Source organism: Ailuropoda melanoleuca, chromosome 15 (assembly GCF_002007445.2).
Source record: "Ailuropoda melanoleuca isolate Jingjing chromosome 15, ASM200744v2, whole genome shotgun sequence".
Lineage (NCBI taxonomy): Eukaryota > Metazoa > Chordata > Mammalia > Carnivora > Ursidae > Ailuropoda > Ailuropoda melanoleuca.
The window spans coordinates 41,781,015-41,798,773 of NC_048232.1; the positions used below are offsets into that span (position 1 = coordinate 41,781,015).

Consider the following 17,759-nt stretch of genomic DNA (forward strand, 5'->3'; position numbering starts at 1 on the left):
TGTTTCAATGAATTACAGTTACAAGGAGAATCAAATGTGGCCCCTACTTCTCTCTCCGGCTTTACCCCCATCACTCTCCCCAACGGGTTGGTCTTACAGTCATTCTTAGAACAAGCCAGGCTGCTTCCTGCCTCAGGACATTTGCCCTTGCTACTCTTTCTGCCTCACCTATCCTCCTCCCAGTTGCCTGCAGGGTCGGTTCCTTCCTATCATTCGGGTCTCGGCTAAGGGGCCACCTCCTCAGAGACAGTGCTCTGACCTCCCGGGCTGCAGAGCTGCCCTATCCCACGCTATCGCATTACTACTCTCTATTCTTCATAGCACTATTACAGTCTGAAATGGCTTTAATTATTTAACATACTTTAAATATTTGTCTCTCTATACTGGAATTCCATGAGAATAGGAATCGACTTTGCTTGTCTTGCTCGCTAGACATATGGGAGCAGCTAGAACAGTGCCTGGTCCATAGTGACGGGTGAATATATAAATGCATAAGTGAATAGGAATCAGCTGGAATGCACCCGTCCACACCACAGCAGCAACTTCCTTGTGATAAAGAGTGTTGCGGGGGAAGTTCATAGTGGATTCTCCTTCCCCATCCTCCTGTTTTGGGGGGAGCAAGAAGACTTCTTAGCAAGATGCCATCACTGCTGGGTCTGGCCAGTTCACACCAACAGCCGCTCTCTCTAATGAACTTCTTATATAGTATTGTCTGTGTTTCCAATGAAGGCACAGTGTGTTGAATGGACTTTAGAATTCTACACTCACTTTTTGGCCCAGCTCTTTAAGGAGGACTTTGAAAATTATTGGGCATTTCTTTATGACTATAGCTCCCAATTAACAAATCAGTAAGAAAGATATATTGACCACTATTGGGTGCCCAGCCCTGTGCCAATTGTCACAAGTAGATTAAGTGTAGGTCATAACCTCTACCTTGACTTTGAGCTGTTCCTGATGACTAAATCTTCATACATATGAAATGGTAAGGGACAAAAATGACATAAGATAATGCATGAAATTGTATGCCATGCATAATGAATGCAAAAGGTGTTCAACAAATAATGTAGGCCAGGGAGCACAGCTACTGCCTACTTGGAACATACACTCCAAGTCCGTTCGGTTTTACGGTGGTGCACTTGATACTCCTGTGCTCGTTAGGCAAGAGTTTCACGAGTTCAAAGATAAGATGTTACACTTTGCAAAAAACATTTCTATACATTCTCCCATTTAATGGTCCCAGTAATAACAGCCAACTGTCACTGAGGACTTGCTATATAACACGCATCGTGCTAAATGCTTCTTCATGGCTTATCCTAGATAATTCTCACCATACACTCAGGAGGCAGGTATTGCTGTTATTATTATGCCCATCTTACAGATAAAGAAACTGAGGAATAGAAAAGTTGGGTAGCTTGCTTAAGGTCCCAAGTGGTGGAGCCAGAATGAAGTCTGGAAGTCTGATTCAAGGGTCCCTGCCTTCCGCCACCACACACTGCCTCTTCCTGGGGTGTTCCTGGATTTGATACAGATACATGCACAGCGAGCTAAAAATAAAATGCTTTTTATGTCTTCCACGATGGCATCACGGTTGGAGTCTTACGATGTAGCTGACATGGAGGGGACTTTTGTCTGTTCTCTCACCGTACCTCCTGCCCTGTCCTCGATGTCTACCGGCTGCTTTTGTGGTTGCTTCTGGAGCTCACAAGTGGAAGGTCCTCCAGGCACTGAACCTCACGCCTCTGCTCCCATGTTCTCTTCCAAAGTTTCATGAACTTCAACCACGATTTTGTCTCCCAAAGACCCTCAGTGGGAACAATTTCTAACCTTATTGGAAACTCATCCTTGTTTGCATTTTTAGTGCTATTTCTCAGCAAAAGGCGCAGTTAATCTCATTCCTAGCTGATGTGCCCCTTTCTTTATTTCTCTGAAAACACCGTGGTGGCGAACGCCTTTGTTGGGAAGCAAAATTTGGGAAATGTATCACCATCCATCTAGGGATGAGAGACACGCTCTTCAGGCATCAGAATTCCCGAAAAAAAAAATAACTAGAACTTTCTGGGGGAAAAAGGGTAAAACTATGCAAAACCACTCTACCACATTAAAAAAAAACAGAAGTTTGAGAATTATAAACACCATAAAATTTGGGGGGTATTTTTCCCCCTTCTTAACTGTGATATAATTCTATTTTGGGCCAATAATTTTGTTCTCTTGGAAATGCAAGTCTGATTGTAATGTAAAATGTACGGAGATGCCTTTAGGCTAGATAAGAAAGCTGGTGCTCAACTGTCAGCTAAAGTAGATGATGAGGTCGGAAGTGGAAGCTGGACTTACTTCAATAACCAGCACCCCCGTCCTCCACCCCTCCGAAAAATCACAATGACATCAGGTTTTCCGTAGTGAAAAAAAAATTTGTTCTTGGTCTCCATGCATCTTAGCATATAGACTCACCCTCTCAAATTGTCTTGACAGCTACAAATATTTAATATTTCATGAGTTGGAAACTATTTGGACTACTTATGATCTGTACGCAGGGCCAATAAAGAGGGGAAAACAGGGCTGCTAAAGACAATGACATTTTGCAAGGGTCCGTCTGTCGTTTGGATTCTCTGACAGCAGAATTTACCAAGGCGAATCTCACGCTGAGAAAGCACTACTCTGTGTGCGTTCTCAGACCCGCAGCGCTCCAGATCCAGGGACGATTTAAGCTTAATTTAGAAGAAACTTAGTTTTAGAAATCTCTCGCCTCTGCCTGTGTGCCCCATGGGGTCTCCTGAGCAGAACGGGGTGCATTCCCGTGAACCCCTTACCGTTTCTAGTCAAGGAGGCAGAGTTTCCTTCCATAACCTGCCTCTACCGCTACCCTTCTCTGCTCCATTGTGTCAAATTAAAATCTGATAAAGGTAATGCTGTTCTAGAGAGATTTTCACTAGCTCCAGGGCTGTCTAAGCTCCATTTAATTAAAAAAGGTTGCATCCAGCTGACTCATTCAATATGAAAATGATCTGGTCCCTCTTTTTTTTTTTTTCCCCCAAACTGTGGCAAAGTGCGGTGTGTTTCAGAAGGTGGGAGACACAAAAGACAAACGATCTCCTCACAAGCAAAATTTCAATTCCAGAGAAAATTGTTCTCTTTCTCTAAAAATATAAAAAACCGCTCATTTCCAGTAGGGCCCCCCTGACAGCACTCGTGAAGCTTCAAGGAATCCATTTCAAGGAAGAAAAAAGGAGGGCACTTGGCGTGAGGGGAAGGGGAGGGGAGTTGAAACAAAGACTCCACTAGAGCGTCCTTCTTCCTGTGATTTGGGGTTCCAAGTCCTTTATCTTATACCAAGTTTTGTTTAAAGATGTCTACGTGGAGGGTATATAAACACTTCTGTGAGTTTCCACACCGTGAAAATGTGGGTCCCCTCAGCTGACAACCATTACTGAATAAAGCTGGTCAAATATCTTGATACTCCCAGGAAAGATCCTTAGCTAGTTCTCCATCCTAAGGAAAAAGCTACCCTGGCAAATAGACAAAATATAGAGAAAGTCAACTTTTCCTACGACTGTTCTTTTTTCCCCCAAATATTTGAAGGGTCTGCCATTAATACTCACTTCATAATTTTTTTTAAGAAAGTGAGGGTTTTACAATTTGCCTTTATTGTCCTTCAAGTAGAGTGGAAATTCAATATGCATAAGAAGAAGTCAAATTATTTCCCTTCTCTCCACAATTTGCACCAAAGCCTTTAAAAAAAAATCAAATAATACAAGCCTGAAAACTCTGTTTCAAACCATGTTTCTTTCCTCAATTTTGAGGTCTCAAATAAATTATGTTTGGCTTGGGGGTTCAGGGACAGGGGGAGGATCTGGAAGATGAAGAAAAGCAAACAAAGGTAACCTGGTGCCTTGAAAGATATGATAAAGCAGAAGCAGACTCTTTCTGCCTCTGACTCTGCTGGAGAGGCCGTAACTGCAAGGGGAAGATAAAGAGTTTTAACAGGATGGATCCTCTCACCGTGGTCAGGTCCCTTCAGGGCCAGGCGGGTCTGATGATGGGGAAGAATCTCAAGCTTGACCTGGTCGGTGGTGTTTGCCAGGAACTGGGTGGCCTCAGCTAACGTACAGTACTCCATGCTCGTTCCGTCGATGGACAGGATGCGGTCTCCCACATGCAGGGCACCACATCTGCAGAAAGGGAAAGGAGAAATACTCAGTAGGATGAGTGCCTTCCTCTTTGGAATATGACTTCCACATCCTTCATAGTTAACATTTCACACAGTTTCAATTTACTTAAAAAAGGAAAAGTTTGAGTGTTACAGGAAACACCATCTGTCAAATGTTAAGTACCTTGCGTATGAATAAGAATGGAGAAAATACAGAAAAACTCAAGGAAATGTTTTTCTCTTGTGCTTCTTAAAAATATATATGTATTATTTTGGGGTGGCGGTGCCAAAAGTTGAAGGGAAGTGAGTGGGAGGGAAGAGAAACAGGATAATTTTTCCCCTTGGTTTTTTTTTTCCCTATGACTTTTTTCCTTGTTGGTTTTTATATCTATAAATATGAGCTGATAAATATTCAGAAGGTCAAGATGTGACTCACATAATTGGAATGGGATCATTTACAACTATTTTATGTGTGAATGGGAACAACTGGGGGAGATTCAGCTAATGCTGTTTCAGAATCCCTCACACTGCCAAATCACCAGTGCTTTATTATTATATTTTATTGTGTTATTCTGGAGTTAAACATCGATTAGTACAAAAGCTCTCGATGGCGATGGAAATTATGCAAGAGTCAAAAGAGTCAAAAAGGAGGCCTGCGTGGTGAGTGATGGGGAAAGCTGGTGGGGGGAGGGGCTAGCTGCTATATCTTGCTGAACTCAAGAGACTGGCTACTGGATGAGTGGAGAAAAGCAAACACAGCAGTCAGCATCCCGACGTACCAGTCAAGTGGACAGCTCCTTAAACTGGTTACCCCCTGCGGAATGGGAGAAAAACAGAGGGAGAAAATTAAAGCATCCTCCACCATTGAACTGGAGAACACCCCTGGATCAATGGATGTCACTGGTAAAGGACCGAATGTAGGGTAAGACCACAGTGGAGCTGTAGACTGACCACTACAGGGTTGCTGTGGGTTACTGCATCAGAGTGGGAGGTCTCCCACATGGGGCGAGGGCATATGGAAAAGAGGCTGGAAACATGTAGGGGAGGCTGGGCCTCTCTGAGTGTACTGAGCAATTTCCACAGTGGGAATCGTCTCCTTCTCAAGACAAAAAAGCATGGCAAGTCATCCCTTCCACCTAAAAATAAAATTCCATGCGGATGCACTTGGAGAGCTTCCGTGACAGAAGAGGGGGTTTTCTTACCAGGAGCTGGGAAATAATTTATTAGGTGGTGAGGTAGTCTTTTTGCCCCCCCCCCCTTCTTACTTTTTAAGTCTAAAATAGGAATTAGGAAAAAGAATTCAGGAAAAAGGACTTTTGTTTTTATTGTGTCCTAGGCATGAATGCTGTTTTCAGGGGCCCTTGAAGATTGTGAAGCCCTAAGATTAACATTCTACGACAGTGTAAGACCTTTCTTTAAAGACTGCATTATTTCAAAAATATTGTTTTACTCATTTAAGAAAAAAGGAATGAGATTTTTATAAGATTTTGGCAAGATTTAATTGTTAACAGTTCAGGAAAACGTATGACTTCTCTAAAAGGAGCATATTAAAGATATGCTTAGCTACCCTACACCAAAAACAATCTTCCTCTCTAGAACATGGTAGGGAAACTTGTTCAGTTGCTCGGCTTTCTTTTTTTCCTATTTCTAAAGGCCACACCAAACATCAGGACGAGGCAACATGACATTATGGCGTGGCTGATAAGGTAGGTGAATTTTTAAGCCCTAGAACTGTAACTTGTTTTCTTGATGAAATTTGTATAAACGGATAGGAGAGCTGTTTTTTAAATCATGTATGTATGTGTCTGAATGCATGTGTACATGTGTATTACATATGTGCATGTCTATACATATAGAAATACATACATATATATATTTTAACACTCATGCAGTTTTGAAAAGTAGGCACTTTCTACAACACCCACCTGTCTGCAATACTTGCAGATTTGATTTTGTCTATGACAATGACCTGTTTGTTACAGCACATCGAGGTAGTTAGGGCAACCCCAAGGCTGGCACCAGGAGTTTTGGCAACTTCAACTAGCAGTGGCCCGGATGCTGTTGCCACAGAATCTATGGAAGAACAAATTTCAGAAAACAAAACAAAATAAAACCAATAAGTAAATAGACACATGAAAAACGTAGAGAATGTTCAGTCTGATGTTGGTCTGTTAACGTTATCGCTGAAACCCACATTTCCCTCCAGGGAACATCCCCCCAGCCAGCAGTAACTTCTTAGGGCACCTTTTAGGACACCTGTTCTTTTTTTTTTTTTTAATAATAATTTTTTATTATGTTATGTTAGTCACCATACAGTATGTCTTTAGTTTTTGATGCAATGTTCCATGATTCATTATTTGCGTATAACACCCAGTGCACCATGCAATATGTGCCCTCCTTACTACCCATCACTGGCCTATACCAATCCCCCACCCCCCTCCCCTCTGAAGCCCTGTTTGTTTCCCAGAGTCCATAGTCTCTCATGGTTCATTCCCCCTTCTTTTTACCCCTCTTTCAATAATCAAATCAAAAAATGGGAAGAAGATATGAACAGACACTTTTCCAATGAAGACATACAAATGGCTAACAGACACATGAAAATGTTCAAAATCATTAGCTATCAGGGAAATTCAAATCAAAACCACATTGAGATACGCCACTTAGAATGGCAAAAATTAACAAGGCAAGAAAAAACAAATGTTTGAGAGGATGTGGAGGAGAGGAAGGGGATCCCTCTTACACTATTGGTGGGAATGCAAGTTGGTACAGCCACTTTGGAAAACAGTGTGGAGGTCCCTTAAAAAGTTAAAAATAGAGCTACCCTATGACCAGCAATTGCACTACTGGGTATTTACCCCAAAGATACAGACGTAGTGAAGAGAAGGGCCATATGCACCCCAATGTTCATAGCAGTATTGTCCACAATAGCTAAATTGTAGCAGGAGCCGAGATGCCCTTCAACAGATGACTGGATTAAGAAGATGTGGTCCATATATACAATGGAATATTACTCAGTCATCAGAAAGAACGATTACCCAACATTTGCAGCAACATGGATGGGACTGGAGGAGATTATGCTAAGTGAAATAAGTCAAGCAGAGAAAGACAATTATCATATGGTTTCACTCATTTATGGAACATAAGAAATAGCAGGAAGATCGGTAGGAGAAGGAAGGGAAGAANAGGTAGGACACCTGTTCTATCCAGCTTGCATATCTAGTAATATGTACACAGGTCTATCGCTTCAATTAAAATTTAAGTCTCACATTAGTTGGGATAATGTTTTGTGTATCTTTATTTCCTCTTTATCACTTGGAACAGTGCCTGGCAATACTAGGTTTCTCAATATAAGTTTTTTAAACAACACCTACTGTGGATGGATGGATGGATGGATGGATGGATGGATGGATGGTAGAGAAGGATAAATAATGAAGCCCCTCTGTAGCCAAATACTAGGAATGCATACACTAAGTTGAATTTGTAGATTCTTTGGGTCCTTCCCTATTCTGGACCTGATCTGGGGTCACTTCACTCTCAGTAGTGACTTCACACCATACATGCTTTATTTTTGGCTTGGAACACTCTTTATTCCTTCAACTCCTGCTCACCTTGCGGACTCAGTGTAAACATCAGTTCCTCTGAGAAGCCTCTCTTGACTCGTGATTTGGGGAGATCCCTTTCTCATGGGCTCCTAGCCTGCTCTATTCCTTCTGTTGGGGCACACACCTCACTGTTTCACAGCGGCCGGTGTGGATGACACGCTTCTGTCCTTTGCCACACTTCAAGATGGCTGCGAAGGCAGAGGCGATGTCTTGTTGATGTCGACATCCTCGGTGCCTGGCATAATGACTGGCCCAGAGGAGGTGAGCGATAAACAGTTGTTGAATGAATGCACGACTAAATGAGAAAACTCTCAGAGTCGCTTGAAGTTAAAAAGAGGCAGGGGTCATACGGGTGAAAGCCCTGGACACGGAATTAAAACATCTGTGTTTAATTCTTTTTTTCACGATATTTTGATTATGGTACCTCGGACAAATTACTAAAATCTTCTAAGTAAGCTTGCTTGCCTACAAAATGGTATCCTTTCCTCAGTGTTTATTTTGATGAAATCAACATCTTGTTGAAGCGTTTTGTAATTTACAAAGTGCTATAGAGATGATGATGATGATTATTGCCATATTATGATCTCAAGCATTTTTCAAGACTATATTACAAGTGAGAGAACACAAACAGAGGGTAGGTTTGGGAGGGGCAGAGGGAGAGGGAGAAGCAGACTCCCTGCTGAGCAGGGAGCCCGGTGCAGGGCTGGATCCCAGTACTCCAGGATCATGACTTGAGCCAAAGGCAGACACTTAACCGACTGAGCCACCTGGGTGCCCTGTACTATGTTTCTTAAATGACTGGTAATGTCGCAATAATTTAGTCCTGAAAAAGGTTAAGTGAACATTAGGGCCTGTATGTCTTCCTGTCAGCTCTAGGGCAGAATCTCATTAATAATAGCTGGGAGGAGCCAAAGCTCTTAGTCTGCTAACAGGACTTTTTGATTCTGGAGAGTTAAGATTTTAGTTTTCCCATGAACCTAGCTCTTGTGGTTGTGACTCTCTCTTGTCTTGCTCACCTTGCTGTGTTAGCACCCCGGTCTAGGGCCGTCGACAGCATCTGGCTTCTCCTCCTTCTCCCTCATTGCCTGCCTTGTTTCTCTCCAGTGCCTCACTTGGTCACGGTGCTGCCCACGGTCCTGCTCTACTCTCACCTATCAGCTTCTAGTCAGTGGTCCCCTTCGCTATGTGTAAGAGTGGTCTGCACCTGATTTGCCTCAATTGGGATCCCCTGGTAAAGAACTCTGGTCAGTCCTTATAACCTGTTTTAGTGGTCCTTTCTTCAGTAGGGTAGTCGATTCTGCCCACCTCTCAACTCTCGTAGTCCAAGTTCTGTGACTAAGTGCACAAAATCTGGTGCCTTGAGCTTCACCCCTTGAAGTCTGCTGTCCTCCCCTTCCTTGAGCAGGCTCCCTAGCAAGGTCCCTTCTTGCTTTGGTTGACCCTCACGTCAGCTCTGGCCCAGCAGGGACTTTTCTTTACATTATCTTTCTAGAACTTTAGGAGGACTTAATTAATTAAGGTATAACTAACGGATTACATTAGTTTCAGATATACAATGTGATGATCTGATAGTCATACAGGCTGGGAAATGATCACCACAATAATAGGAGGAATAATTTTAGAAGGACTAATTTCTGAAATCACTTCCCATAGACTGGTTGGATTTTAATAGATAGCTTTGTGAGGTGATAATCACATATATTCTTCCACTTGGTTTTCTCATGTCAAAAGATAAATTTATTTGGCTTAACAGATAAAAGTTATAACTTAATTTCTTACAAATGACAGAAACTGGTAGTTGTTCCTTGGTATCGCGTCTTCCCTTCTTTCTTCAATAATAAGCTGCCCAGCTAAGGACATTTCCCAGCCTCCTTTGCAGTGAGGAGCAGCCACGTGACCAAATTCCAGCCAATGGGGAGTGAGCGGAAACGAGAAGTGAGCTGTTCTGAATGTGCTCTTAAAAATTATGGCTCTGCTCTCCTTGATCTCATTCCTCCTTGTTGCTGTTGCAGTGTGGGCCCAGCACCGGTGACCCATCTTCAATCACGTAGACAAGAGCAGGGAGCCACGTAGAGGAAGCTTAGGTTTCTGAAACCCTTTCTTAAGAGATCGGTACTCTCCCAATAAATACACTTCTATCACATTTAAGCTAATATTTTAAGCTTGGGTCTTTGTTAAAAGTAAAATCTATATCCTTATAGGTCTTTTCACTGAGTCTATCCCTCCAATGTATCTTTCTTGAATTGTTATTCTAAGAGGCAGCTTTTATAGCTAGGTATTTGCAGATGTAAATTTTTTATAAAACCACAATCAACCATTACCCAGTACACATGATGTATTCATTTTTCTTAAAAGCATTATATCATGATTAAAGATCAGAGTTTTTAAAGAGGTTATCAGCATATGTGGAAATTGTTTAAATATAAATTCTTACATCGTTACTCTTTTTTTCCTGGCTTATATTTGTCAAGGTCCTAAAAATTAGATTCTTGTATGGTTCTAATACTCCAGTTACAGTGAAGAATGAATATTAAGCTTTTTTCCTGTAGAAAGAAATGAGAGGAACAGGGCTATCAAGAAATACAGAAAAATATTGGCAAACTTGCAGGGAATTGATTACCCACAAGAAGCTTTTAACTTTCTGTTCTTTAAGGATCTAATTAGTGCTTAAGAACACTTTTGAGATGAAGGCAAAGGTACTATATCAGACTATAGTGTTCTAGAAGAACAGAACAATTAGGAGAAATTGGTGGTAGGAAAAGAGGCAGACAGAAAGTCACAAGGGAAGTGCTATACATTAAGTGTAGGTGAGTAGCTGACAAAAAAGGTTTAAGGAGGTCATGGGAGACCTTTGCTCTCCTCATACCTTCAGCTTTGCCCTTGCCTGTTAGCGCCCTGCTATCCCTGAATTATGGATCCTCCCATTTGGAGGGGGACCTTGGGGTTAGACTGAGGAGAAGGGGTGGGTCCAGAACAAGTGTCAGGTTCTCTTGAAGTAAATGATGTGCATACAATTAAAGTGGTTTATGGGAGGGAAAAAAAGAATTCCCGTCACCCAGTTACCCCATCTCCCTGCCCACCTCCCCTCCAGCAACCCTCAGTTTGCTTCCCATAGTTAAGAGTCTCTTATGATTTGCCTCCCTATTTTTTATCTTATTTTTTCTTCCCTTCCCCTATGTTCATCTGTTTTGTTTCTTAAATTCCACGTATAAGTGAAATCATATGGAATTTGTCTTTCTCTGACTGACTTATTTCACTTAGCATAATACCCTCTCATTCCATCCAAGTCTTTGCAAATGGCAAGATTTCATTCTTTTTGATGGCTGAGTAATATTCCATTATATATGTGTGTGTGTGTGTGTGTGTGTATACACACCACAAGGATGATCAGGGATTGTTGACAACAGTTTACTGAATATGAACTCGGCCTTCTATTCTTTCTCCTTAGTCGCCCAGTTTCACTTAACCGCAATCACTCTTAAATTTATGTGTCCAGCACATATCCTTCCCCAGAGCTCCCACTGTTCCCACTGCCACCTTGAACAATTCTTGTATGTTTCATGAGCACAACAAACACAAGATGTGCAAAGCTGAGAGTGAGCCCACCACACTTCGTTGGTTCTCCTCCATGTTTCCTTCCTGCAGTGACTGACTCCTGTTATACTCCATCATGCAAACCAGAAACCTAGGAGCCATCTCAGTTCCATCCTCTTCCTCATCCTCAAAAATTCCTCTTGCCTCTAATTCCTAATAGCTCTCAACTTCATCCTTTCCATCTCCACAATCACTCTTTCAGTCTAAATTACCATCATCTGATAGCCCCTCATCCTCTCCTGGCCTCCCCTTTCCCCAAGCCAGTTATCTTTTTAAAAGTGTATATCTCGGGGCGCCTGGGTGGCTCAGTCGTTAAGCGTCTGCCTTGGGCTCAGGGCATGATCCTGGTGTTCTGGGATCGGGCCCCACGTCAGGTTCCTCCGCTGGGAGCCTGATTCTTCCTCTCCCATTCCTCCTGATTGTGTTCCCTCTCTCGCTGGCTGTCTCTCTCCGTCAAATAAACAAATAAAATCTTTAAAAAAAATAAAATAAAAAAATAAAAGTGTATATCTCATCACGTTAATGCTATGCTTAAATCTTTTCAATGACTGTTCACGTGGGGTAAAAAATTTTAACACAATCTACAAGGAGCTACATCTGGCCTGCTTACCTCACCAGTTCTATTTCCCACCATTCTGCTCTTGTTCTCTCTGCTCCAGCCCCCTTCTTTTCAGTTCTTCAAAAATGCCATGTGCCTTCTTGCCTCTGGTCCCTTATGTCTACCTGGAATGCTCCAACTCTCCCCCTTTTCTCCTTCACCTACTTCTTCACCACTGCTTTGCTCAAATGTCACTTCCTCAGGGATTCCTGCCTTTCCCTGCAAACCATGTCAATCTCCTGAGAAATGCATTAATAGAACCCTGTGTTTTTCCTTCACAGCAAATAAATGTCATTCAACAATTAGTTGTTTAGTTAGCTATTTAATTAATTGTTCTTGGATAAAAATGTAAGTTCCATGCAGCAGGGTTTGTGTATGTCCTCCTCATGACTGGTTCTCCACAGTCTTCAATATATACGGATATAGCAGGTGCTCAGTGATGTTTGTTGGTGACGCAAGCGAAAGCATGAACACCCATTATTTTATTCAAAGTGCTGTGCTAAATATATGGATGATGCAGAAATTTAAGTCATATTATTTTGCTCGAAGTAGTTCCTAGTGTAGTTGGGATCATGTTAACCCTATGCTTAAGTCCCTTCAATGGCTGTTCTTGTAACGGGCTGCATATGCATACACAGGTGATGTTGATGATGAAGTGTATTTTTCTTTTGTCTAAATTCAAAGCCTGCATAATGAATTCCATCTAATGCTTCATATGATCAGACTGAGAAGTGTGTGAGTTTATCCAGTACTGAAAGAACTAGGGAAGAGTCTATTGGCAGAAAGGTATCCCACCTTCTTCCAGATGGAACTTGAGCTCATTGGTCATTCCACCTGTAAAGTGGGTATTATAGAAGCTGAAATGGTCAAGTAAATAAGCCACCTCCAGGATGATGAGCTCTTAAGGAAGACTTCTATCATTTAAGGATTGACACAAAGGTCCTGCACCTTAAAACCATGAAGATTTATACGGAAATCTCCTTTTTCCCTCTAGAGCTGCTCCCACCCTTCTCCATGCTGCTGTGGCTCTAACCTACACAGCCTGGATAATGGGCTCTCATGGCCTCAGGCTCCAGTGAGGTTTAGCTAATAGGGAATCATGGCAGGAGATGAGAGGGAGGGAGGACAGGGATGGAGAGTGTTATTCCCTGGCTTCCTCGCTATGGGTTCACTGGAGCTGGTTACGTCCTTTGACGGAAGGTGCCAGCTCCTGTCATGTAGCCCTTTCCACATAGTCCTTCCTGAATCCCCATCTCACTAACAGCTCTATCCTTTGCTTCTTCAGGATAGTGTAGTAAGGTGCTTTTTGCTTCTGGCCCCAGAGTATTGTATTATCCCTGTGGTTTCCCTCTAGCCAGTTTTTTATTAAATCCTCATCAAGTTATCCTAATTTGAGTGTATCATCTCTTTCTTGTGAGGACCCTGGACTCAAATAAGCATATTCTACTCTGTGGTTCTGTTTAGCTGCAGGTCAACATGATTTGCTTAGAGTCCTCTGCAGATAAGCTAGTCTGGCAGACTCTCCTGGGGCCAGACAATGTCCTCTCCCAGACATCCAGAGCATTCACATCTCTTCATGGTGTGTTTTTTTTTTTTTAAGATTTTATTTTATTTATTCAACAGAGATAGAGACAGCCAGCGAGAGAGGGAACACAAGCAGGGGGAGTGGGAGAGGAAGAAGCAGGCTCATTGAGGAGGAGCCTGATGTGGGGCTCGATCCCATCACGCCCTGAGCCGAAGGCAGACACCTAACCGCTGTGCCACCCAGGCGCCCCCTCAGCACATTTTTATAATAGGACACAGAGGTGTTTTCCAATGGCTGTTCCTTGATCGAGGTTGAGGAATAAAACTAAAAAGCAAATCAATGATAGTGACTCTCTAATGGAATAAGCTAATGTGGTGGTCAACTTGATCTAAAGGCAGATCCTAGGGTAGACAAACTAGATGCTTCTCTGGGGATCCTTCCTAGATATCAATCTTTCCCCTCACTTGGGTTTCCAACAGAAGTTGGATATCAGACATTTCAAGAAGGTCCTCTGTGAAAAGACTCTGGATGTCGGCGTTTTATATATATGACTGAGACCAGATCCATTTGCTTTAGACATCAGATGAATCAGTGGCAGGATTAATGTACTTATCAGGAGATGAGAAGCCTAACCAGATTCTTGCCATGTTAGAAGATCACCTACCTCACATTCCCACAGAACTGAGCTTTCTAAATCTGTAGGCTAACTCATCATTCTTGCAACAAAATGAATTTTAAAAATACATTTATTGAGTGCTAACTATATGCCAAGAACATCAGAAGGTACTGAGGATTCAAAGATGAAAATGTGTTACCCCTTCCTTCTAGTAACCCCTGGGGATCCCTTGCCAAGAAGGTGGGGGAGTAGGACAGAACTCCTGGATTCCACTATGGAAAATGATTCTCTTGAACCTCCTGAAGTTTAGTTACTTTTTTTTTTTTTTAACTGTGGGACATGCAATGCTTGCAATTCCCCCCACCCCATGAAATCTTTAATATAGTAGGGTCAATGTGTTTATAAAAAATGATGGGTCATCAAATAGGATGTGATTTCTAAGTTTCCAGGAAAATGACTCAAATATGTCAAAAGATCCGCAGAAGGTAACCAAAGTTCCTTGTCCATAAGGACTGTCTGTAGAAAGGCAATTGGTATTACCAAACATCTATGGTACGTTTCACGGAATGGCAATGACAAAATGAGACCTACTGGGATCTGAGGAGTTCTGAGCATAGTGAGTTAGGATGGTTGGGATAAGCTTTTTAGATAACACAGAATTTGATCTGAATGTTTCTCAGCTGCCTTTATTTTACTGGGCTCTAAGAAAACAACAAAACTATTTTAGCAAGTAAGCTTTCCAGCATTACCCAAGTGGCAGTTACTTTCTGCATCACAGAAGGGTATCTACAAATGCTAACGTTTAATTGATCATTAGCCTTTTCTGGCAGTTGCTTTCCATAATAAATGTTTCCCCATAACAACATCAAGAAGCTCATACTGCCTTGTGCTATTAAGCCTATTTCCCTCGTTGCCACTAATTCCATTTACAGAAGGCCTTATGAAAAGTAGGAGTCCAAAAGCCTTGGCTTTATTCCAAGATGTCTAAGAAGATGCATAGCAAAAGTAAAAGCAAGCAGACAGGGTGGATGAATGAGGCCCCCTTGTTTAAGAAAGTGCAAGAGGGAAAAATGGAGTGTGTCAAAATGAGAAAAATAAACAGAAGAAAAATCAGGAAGAAATAATCAAGAGCCCATCCCCTGACAGAAGATTAGTTTGTCCTGCCTAAGTGAAGCATAGTTGAGAAAAATGGATCATGCAGATATAAATTATTCATGGTTAAAGACGGCTCGGTCATTAAGATATTTACACTATGGTTGAAGCCCTTGCACACTGTGTTGATTTATGGGCTACGTAATTACATAAGCTACGCTGATGACTGTTTGCATGGGAAACGCTCTGGATTTTTTATTTTGTTAATCAGTTTTCCCACTCTGAGCCCTGCATTTCAATCAGAGCACAAGGCTTGATTAGAACCTCCCGGGGTGGCAGAAAGACTGCATGGTATTATTAGCTTTGCCTGCCTTACATTCATTCCAATAAAAAGTACCTTTGGGGTGCTTTTCAATTTACCCATTAGTTAAAAGTATTTTTATTAGTGATAGCCTATTCAAATAATGCTACTAATAATTTCAGTCTCTTTCAGATGAGCTAAACTCTAATAAGAATTTTTTTAACTTTCAAAAAAAATGCCAATTTATTTTTGCTTACTGAAATACACTGCTTGGGAAATATTCCCAATACAACGGAGTGTACCTTCCATGTTCAAATGAGCTTTATCTTAAATCCTGTTTTTCCTAGGGAGTTAAAGGAGACAACTGGCATAGTTACTGCACGGTAAGAAGAGTCCAAAGTAGGTGAAACTCAATAATATGTCCCACGTTAACTTGAGCTTGGCTAAAGCATGGTTGATGATTGACTTTTGTTCTTTGTAGCAGCTCACCTGGGAATTTTATTAACTCTAGACTATCTTGGTCCCGTACTCCGCATTTTACAATACTGATATTTTTTGTACCCGGCTTATTGGCTTATAGTGTTTTGTAAACTTTTTTTGAAGTGTAACAAACACACAGAGAAATGCATAAATCATAAATTAGCTGCTTGATACCTTTTCATAAACTGAACACATCTGTGTACCCGTACCCAGATCCAGAAATAGAACAGTACCAGCATCAAAGAATCACCCCACTGTATATTCCTTCAAATCACTCCCTTGTCCCACAGGTAACCACTACCTTGACTTCTATCAGCATTGGTTAGTATCGCTTATTTTTGTACTTCTAAAAAGCAGACCCAGTTTTTACTCTTCTGATTCTGGCTTTTTCTGCTCAATATTATGTCAGCGAAATTCCTGCATATTGTTGGGAGTAATTTTAGGTCATTCATTCTCATTACTATATATCATTCTTTGGGTGAATATGCCATAGTTTATCTATTCTTCTATTTAGGTTTCGGGCTGTTACAAATATTGCTGCTATGAACATTATACCATGTCTTTTGATGAACACAGGAGTGTAGTTCTGTGGGAGTCACAACTAGGAGTGAATATTTGGGCTGTAGGGTACGAAAATGTCAACTCAAGTAGATACTGTCAAAGAGTTTTCCAGAAGAGTTGTATAAATTTACCTTGTAACCAGCAGGAAATGAGAATTTCAGTTGTTCCACATCTTTGTCATCTTGTGCCGTGGTTAGTCTTTTCCACTGTGGCCATTCAGGTAGGTGTGGTAGTGGTATCACAGTGTGGTTTCCATTTGCATCTACCTGATGAGCCATCTTTCCTAGCTTATTGGCCACTTGGATACTTTTTTAATAAAGTGTCTGCACAAGCCTTTCCTCCCAACTCTCCATTAGGTTGTCTGGTCGATTGACTTGTAGGAATTTAAAAATAACATATTCTGACGAGTCTTTTATTGGATACATGGTTTGCAAATACACTTTTCCCCTCTATGGCTTACCATTTCGGACTTTTAATGGTGCCTTTTAATGAAGAGAAGTTCTTAATTATTCTTTTTTTCTTTTATGGTACTTTCTACGTTCTCTTTAAGAAATCTCTGCTTACTATGAAGTCGTGTGATTTTATCCCGTACTACTTCTTATGGGCTTTATTATTTAATTTTCACCTTTAGACAGGGAATCCATCTGAATTGATTTCTATGTATGGCATGGGGCAGGGTCACAATATATTTTTTTTCCACGTGGATATAACTGACCCATTATCATTCTTTGAAAAAAAAACATTCTTTCCTCACTGCATTGTGATGTCACCTGTGTCATAAACTAGGTGACTGTATATGTATAGTTCTGTCTCTGGACGCTCTTTTCTGTCACATTGGTCAATTTGTCCTTCTTATGCCAGTACCACTCTGTCTTAGTTACTTCAGGTTGTTAACAGATCTTGACATATGGTGGTATCAGTACTCAGTTCGTTGTTCTTCTTCCAGACTGCCTTGGGTTTTCTTGGCCCTTTGTAGAGTGATGTTTCACCATGGATTAGTTCAGGGGAAACTAGAACCTAGTAGCTAAATAAATGAAGGATTTTAGGTCCCCAGCTAAGGGAATAATACTATATGAAATAATCACGTTAGGATTTACATGGCAGTTTTCAGTATTAATTTTATAGACCTATAGTACTTATAGATATTTAAACATGTTTTGTAGGATACTAACAGAAGTTTTCCAACTTCAATTTCTCAGGCTCTAATCTTTTTTTTTTTTTGGCTATCTTTTTTTTTTTTTTTTTT

The 17,759-nt window shown here is 41.3% G+C and overlaps 1 protein-coding gene across 1 annotated transcript in view; it reads right to left on the reverse strand.

The window, feature by feature from the left end:
• Nucleotides 1–17,759, reverse strand: part of GRIP1 (glutamate receptor interacting protein 1) — a 378,833-nt gene that overhangs the window by 90,780 nt on the left and 270,294 nt on the right. Inside the window, 2 exon segments of the mRNA XM_034643413.1 lie at nucleotides 3,997–4,166; nucleotides 6,070–6,217. Of these exon segments, the coding sequence (XP_034499304.1) occupies nucleotides 3,997–4,166; nucleotides 6,070–6,217 (318 nt within the window).